At 39.0% G+C, this 6,980-nt stretch overlaps 1 protein-coding gene across 1 annotated transcript; it reads left to right on the plus strand.

The window, feature by feature from the left end:
• Positions 1 to 452: 452 nt before the first annotated feature.
• On the plus strand, positions 453 to 5,975 carry LOC117403722 (zinc finger CCHC domain-containing protein 9). The gene is made up of 6 exons (XM_034006068.3): positions 453 to 726; positions 1,464 to 1,899; positions 4,095 to 4,245; positions 4,521 to 4,613; positions 5,091 to 5,159; positions 5,788 to 5,975. The coding sequence occupies exons 2-6, from the start codon at positions 1,489 to 1,491 to the stop codon at positions 5,898 to 5,900; spliced, it is 837 nt and encodes a 278-aa protein (XP_033861959.1). The 5' UTR covers positions 453 to 726; positions 1,464 to 1,488; the 3' UTR covers positions 5,901 to 5,975.
• The last annotated feature ends 1,005 nt before the right edge of the window (positions 5,976 to 6,980 follow it).

Genomic DNA, 6,980 nt, shown 5'->3' on the forward strand with positions numbered 1-6,980 from the left:
AGCCTAACCTGAAGATTTTACTTCACCTGGGCGAGTGCTTGGAAGGGAACACAACTAAATTACACAGATGTCCTGCTGAACGGATAAAACAATATTATTTGATAATTTGAAAGTTTGGTATTTTACGATGCCTTTCTACAGCAACCTATCGTTTTCAAAAGGGGTTAGATTTCATTTTTCCAAAACTCCCACCCAAAAAAATTAACACTCACATCAAGTAAAACAACTGGAGTTTGCATATGCAGAACTTACTATTATTATTATTATTATTATTATTATTATGTAACTTTAAGGTATATTTGACGGCTGGGCAAGTTATTAAAATAGCTCCGACTTCACATAGCGACATTTGCCTAACATGGAGTAACGTAATACGTTGTAAATATGAACATGTATAAAGTATTTTAAATTAGTATAAAAATCGTACAATCCTCAGTACAATCTTTAACACACTACATGGCAAACTGGGAAACTGGTGTTCAGCCTTCGCAGTAGCAGACCGGATATTTTGCTATGTAACACCAGGAAGTGAAGAGCACGTGAAGTAAGCTGCTGTCGTTTAAAGCGATGTAAACAGAAATGAAAGTTACAAGTTGCAGTAGTTTTGTCAGAGTACATTAAAGCGTTGAGAATCTTCTGAATGATAATAATGACAAGGCTACAACGCTGACCGTGAAACAACAAGACGACCCTCTTGGAAAACATTATATTTGGATTCCCTGTGCAGTAAGTGTCCTTGCCACCTGTGTGTTTGTTATTTATATTATTAACTTAAAACAAATTGAAAAAAAGTATTATTTTTAAAATTCTTAGCTAACCTTGAATGAATTAGATGGTTTTTTAATATATAGATGATTGTCTGTAGTAGTCTTAAAGTGTGACGTGTTGTTTTATTTACTGGTGTGTAGTAAGACTAGGAAGTGTCCCACTTGTATGGCGATCTACATATATGACGTCATGTACATAAATACGGTAGTTTTGCTTGTTGTAATTTACCGGCACTCATCTGTCCCTCAGTTTTACAACCGACTGTGTCGCGACTATATCTGTTGTCGAAATCAGCCTGAATTACACTTTCATGAATGTGTCATACTTCCATGCCAAGTGTGAACTTGTGACACTTGCTTGACAATCTCTGGGTTTCCATTTATGGATCAGTTTATCACATGTATTGATCATAGGGAAAAACAATGTGTGCAAAATAAAAATTCTGCCAGCAGAACATCTGCTTGGGTTTCCTAATACCAGTACACATTCTACTGCCAGTAAGGAGTCCCCAAAAGACTGCTGTCAGTATTTTAACATTAGGGCTGAAGAAAAAGAAATACTTTACATTTTATATTTAATAAATATATGCACTATGGGGTGCATGAAAAAACATTTGGGTGGGAAATGAACATGATGGGTTACAGCAAACCAACATGTGTGTTTTTTTATTCTAGCCTAACCTCTTTCTACTTTAGACAGGTGTTTCATTTTGCAGTAATAATGACACGCTGGGCCAGGGCTAATAACATCCACAAATACAAGGCTTCTGAAGCAACGCCATGGGGTCAGCTGCAGAAGAACTCTGGGAGTGGAGAGAACAAGCAGGGCTCTTCCAGGCACAGCCCGCAGCGGGACAGAAGGGCACAAGCATCCAAGAGCCTCTCTGTGCAGAGGAGCGAGCGCTTCACTGCCACAGGGAAGGCAAACCGCAAGAAGAAAGACTATGACAACGAAGATGTGAACGGGTTCATGGATTACCTGAAACAGACCGGACAGTCCCTCCCGAGGGGATGCCCCAGGCCAGGCGCAGACAGCACAGGGTTTGACGAGGACTTGGCCGTGGCACTGAAGAAGGACCACAGACGAGAGGACAGAAGGCTGAAGAGGCAGACAAACAAAAAGAGCAACATGGTAAGAGGAGAGTGGTGGTGCCGTGGGTTGACTTCAACTAGACTTGCTATTCAAAGTAATTTAGCTGTCTATTTCACACATTATATTTCAACCACTTAAAATTGTTAATTGCTCTTGGTGGACTTGGTTTGAGTGCCTACAACCTGGCCAACTGGATGAGGCAGTAGAGACCCCCGACCCCCCCCCCCCCCATAGATTAAACCAAGGAGGTAGTTATAAGGGTGGAGGGGTGCAAATTAATCAAACAGAGTTGGGCGTTACTTGCTTATTTATTTTCTCTGATTGCCTCGAATTAGATTACATAATGTGTGGGGGTAGTCCTTTCTCCTGAAGTTTCAAAACTTTATTCCTGTGAAATTCAGTCCAACAAAGAAGCAGAGGAAACAATATAAACTTGTGTTTATTCATTTTAAGTTTACAAACTTTGCTAAGGCAAACAAACACGACTAACTAGAAATACAATAACATGCATTTTTAAATATGACAGTCTGAATGTAGCAGTGTTGTTTCTGTGTAAAACACTGCAGTCTAGTGCCCCGTGGTGAAATGCAAGGGTACAAACTATGAACACTCTTCTCTTGTCCATTGGGATTGAAATGGACTTGAGAGAAGGAGACATAGCTTTTGCAATAACAAATTCATTTGGTCCTGTGAAGCTCTTTTAGAACAAAATTCTATTCAGATCTATAGTATATTTAGTATCTTTTTTAATTGTTGTAACTTTAACTTGTTGTCTGAATCCTGACTAGTAGATGAGCAAGCAACAAAAAAACATAAGAATTGGTCACAAAAATTGGCACATAAATCAGACAGTGTGATGATACCACTTCAATGTTTTGCACGGCTGCAGTGATAAATGATGGTTTCTAGTTGAGGGATTACTATTGTTCACCCCTGGCCAATCTCTTAACTTATTATTTGTCCAACCTGTACAACATTACTGTCATCTTAGTTTTTTTGTAATGTTTCCAGTCATTTTGAGTGGTTTAACGAAATAGGTCTTTTTATACACTCTATTAAGGTGCTTTAACCTGAGTCTCTTTCTCTCTTTTGTAGTGATATCAATTAGAAGTATCTGTACGCAATACCCGTTCACGAGATGGCACAGGCTTTTACAGCTTTGCTGATCTAGCCTGCATTACATATGTTTATGGTGATAGAAAATCTGGCAACTAGAACTGGAGAGCTGGTCCTGAATTCAGGGCAAAGTACCTTAACACAGAGTATATACAATTTATCATTAAATAAACTCAACTCCAGTAATTGAAATCCACTCAGTGATACATCATAAATAGGTAAGAGATATAAAAAAAATAAAGAAATGCAGGGATGGAAATAAGACACCTATTTCATAGCAGTTTCACCCACTCCTGGATTTACTATGAGCTTGATTAGCCACAATAGGTAACAAACTCATAGTAAAACCAGGAATGGATTCAACTTCTGTGCAATGGGAGTCTTATTTCTATTAATAGAAAACATTATTCAAGATGCTTAACCCTTTGCGGTCCATTTATTAATCGCGCGTCAGGCACGCCAGGTCTAATTAATTTTCACACGCGCAGTTAATTTTATACGCGCTGTTTAAAAGTATTTTTTTTCACAGTCAAATGGGTTTAAATGGCCCTGCATATCAACAAAGCACACACTAGGCATCTCCAGCCCCGCCCCACCCTTTTGTTTGCTATAGCGTTCAGCTATGTAAGAAATAAATAATAATAATAATAATAGTCGTACATACCGATCGATCATCTCCAGATTACTCGTTTTATCACCAAACTCCTCAATAATGCGATCCAAGTCATTATTTTATTACTATAACATCTGAAAAAAGCTCTGCAAATGTCCATGATAGTCTCAGTGCGCTGACGCACTTAGCCAGCTTGTTTACTATGAACGCCCATTATCTGATACCTGATACCATGTATGACTATTCATGAAATATGCCTTTTTTTTTTTTTTTTCGACTTGTCTCGGCTCCTGTCGTTCCCACTCGGCAATTGAATGGTTTTCTCGGCTTTTTCCGGAGAAAAAACGACTAAACACCCGTTTATTGCGTTGCTATAATGATGTCGGACCCAGTCCGACAAAGGACCTGTGAGGAATAATTGCAATGTCGGACCCAGTCCGACAATGGACCGCAAAGGGTTAATCTATAGTGTATTCTGTGCTGCCCTCCTCCTCCTCTGTTCCAGGTGTGCTTCAACTGCAGAAAGCCTGGCCATGGACTGGCTGACTGTCCCGAGGCTGACAGAGATGAGGAGATGGGCAGGGGGATTTGTTACCGGTGTGGTTCTACGGAGCACGAGATCAACAGATGCAGAGCAAAAGTGGACCCGGCTGTTGGTAAGATGGACTTCACTGCAGATATGTGTACATTGTGATATTCTATGTAGTTGATGTGTTGCATATATACAATGAGGAGAAAGCTGCTTTTTAAATCGTTTTTACAACAATTTAAAATAAAACATCCAGTATCAGATTTGCAATAAGTAATGTGTGTTAAGATGAATGCATTGTACAGCTAAAGAGTGATTAGTATTAAAAAAAAAATACATATATTAGAATTTGACACAATGCAGTAAACATTAAAATACTGTTTTTTTGTGCTTTTGTTATAGGGGAGTTTCCCTTCGCTAAATGTTTCATCTGTGGGCAAACTGGACACCTCTCAAGATCATGTCCCGATAACCCCAAAGGAATGTATGCAGCAGGTATGACAAACAGTATAAACAAGACACGCAGTGAGAAGAAAAAGTTATTTAGCTAGGAAATGGGAAGAAAACCTCAGGATACACTGCACGTTTTTAAATGTATCTGCAAAACAGTGTACCATGTTTTCATAGCAAAGATGTCAATGCAGTGCACATGTGTAGTGGATTACCTGGGAGTAGTAGAGGAAGCTTGGCACATTTATTTTGAATGTTGCTGTCTACCAAGCTCCATATGAACCAGCTTTAGCAAGTCGTGTTTCAGTATCCCTTTCTCCAGGTGCTACACAGTACAGCTTGCTGTTTTATCTTCTAAATTGAGGGGGGTTGTGTGTGTTTATGTAATTGTCCTGTCACGATGGCAGCTGCCAGCTTGTCGCGTCTCCGTATTCAAGGTACCAAGCCCAGGAAGAAAAAGCTTTGGAGGATGCACAGTTATCTCGGATTTCTTTTAACTTGTTTTTTTGTTGCATCTGCCAGGAGGCTGCTGTAGAGTGTGCGGGTCTGTGGAACATTTTCAGAAGGATTGTCCAGAGCACCAGAATTCAGGTAGAATTTATTTGTAGTTGTTATTAAAGAGTAAGTAGTAGTAGTCTTACTGCAATACTTAAATACTGTGCGTTTTTCCTTGTGGAGATTTCCTTGGTTAATGTGCTTTGGCAGGAGCTGTTCTCCTGTCCTAGTTCCCTGCCGCAGGCATGTAACCCAGGCTAGATCAGCAGAAGGGCCAGTGTTAACTAGTGAGCAGTATTTAGGATCAAGTCTCTGTTTGTGTTGCTGGCAATACAGAGCTGTGCATTAGATGATGCTGACTCTTGTATAAAGACATCCTGGCAGCCAAGTGGAACAGAAGTGCAGCTCCTGACCTCAGGTCAAAGCTCCGGAACACTCAGAGAGTAAGTCATTGCAATAAGAACCACTCCGAATGATTACAAACATCTTAAAAGGCCAGGGGACAGTAGAAAAAAAACAAAACATTGAACATGTTGTCCAAAGCTACTAAAATATTAATGCTGTAAGGTTCTGTTTCATTACTTGTATTCATAAGTAATCCTGTTTCATAGAAACAAGGGATTATTAAACTAGTAAGCCCCTGGCATGTTTTGAGTAGCTTTTAGCAGTACCCGGTAGTAAAGGCTGAGTGTACACTAGGTAATGAATGCTTTTGATCCCCTAGGGAATGCTGTAACAGTTGGACGATGGTCTAACAGAATGAGTGGTGATCACGAAGACATTCCTGTGCTGGTAAAGAAAGCGAAGCCCAAAGCACCCAAGGTTGTTACCTTCTGAGGGAGGTTTTACTGATTCCACGGTGTGCTCGTTATTGGTGGTTTGAAATAAAATGATCTTGGACTTTTTCAAATACACGTATGATTTTTTCTTTTTATAGAATAGCAATAATACGTTGTCGTTGGGGTTAGAGAAACACACAGCTGATCCGTTGATGGTGTATTAGCATTCAGCTTGTGAGCTAAAGGGGGGAGATTGTAAAGGTTATACAATGTATACCAATGTCAGTAATTGAAGCTTGTCCAGGAAAAAAATAACTTGTATCCCAGTATGAAATGTTAATCAAGTTGTTTTTTATTTATTTTTCTGAGACACCTCTCTGTTATGGAAGAATACACAATCTCATCAATTGTGGCTTTTTTCAAATGTATATTAGAATGTATGAGTGAGTCCTTTATTCTAGTGAATTACCTGAATTTAGTGAATAAAAGTTGTAATTTCAATATATATGTGTTCACAGTTAGTAAACCTGACCACACATTGCTGCATCCTCCAAGAACACTTACAAAGTGTTTAAAATGAATTATCTTTGGAGACTGCAGGGCAACAACTCATCTCAGCACCTTTTTGCTACGTAACCTTATTTTCTTTAGATGCTTCAAGTAAGCTAGAGAACCGGAACTATCAGGATTCAGAAGTTATTTAACCAAAGGTATGTCTTGGCCATTCAACGTGTGAAGCTTGAATTTATCATAATCAGAAGAGTGCAGTTAAAACTGTTCACCTCAAAAAGTAAAACCTTTCTTTATGCTTTTAGTCCTGATTTGCACCTATTGATATAATGTAAGCGAGGCAGCTTCAATTTTAAGGCCAGTCTGCAGCCCCAAACACGTCAAACCTCTAGAAATGACCCTTTTAATACAACCAACATGCTGTAAACTATCAACCATTTAAAAAACGTGAAGCATCATCTGCATAATAATGTGTAACTGACTTCACTTTAATCCATTCATTATATTGTGAAAATCGGCAGTTCATTTTCATATTTGTTTAGGATAATGCTCCGTATTAAACTGTACACATTAAACAAATCTTGCAACAGCAGAAGAGTAATGGGGTGCTGCTTGTCACGTTCTTTTC

Source organism: Acipenser ruthenus, chromosome 1 (genome assembly GCF_902713425.1).
Source record: "Acipenser ruthenus chromosome 1, fAciRut3.2 maternal haplotype, whole genome shotgun sequence".
Classification (NCBI taxonomy): Eukaryota; Metazoa; Chordata; class Actinopteri; order Acipenseriformes; family Acipenseridae; genus Acipenser; species Acipenser ruthenus.

Coding starts and splice junctions, on each gene's coding strand:
- LOC117403722 (XM_034006068.3), top strand. CDS start 1,489: ATGACACGCTGGGCCAGGGCTAATAACATCCACAAATACAAGGCTTCT. Junction 4,614..5,090: donor CAAAGGAATGTATGCAGCAG/GTATGACAAACA, acceptor TGCATCTGCCAG/GAGGCTGCTGTAGAGTGTGC. Junction 5,160..5,787: donor TCCAGAGCACCAGAATTCAG/GTAGAATTTATT, acceptor TTGATCCCCTAG/GGAATGCTGTAACAGTTGGA.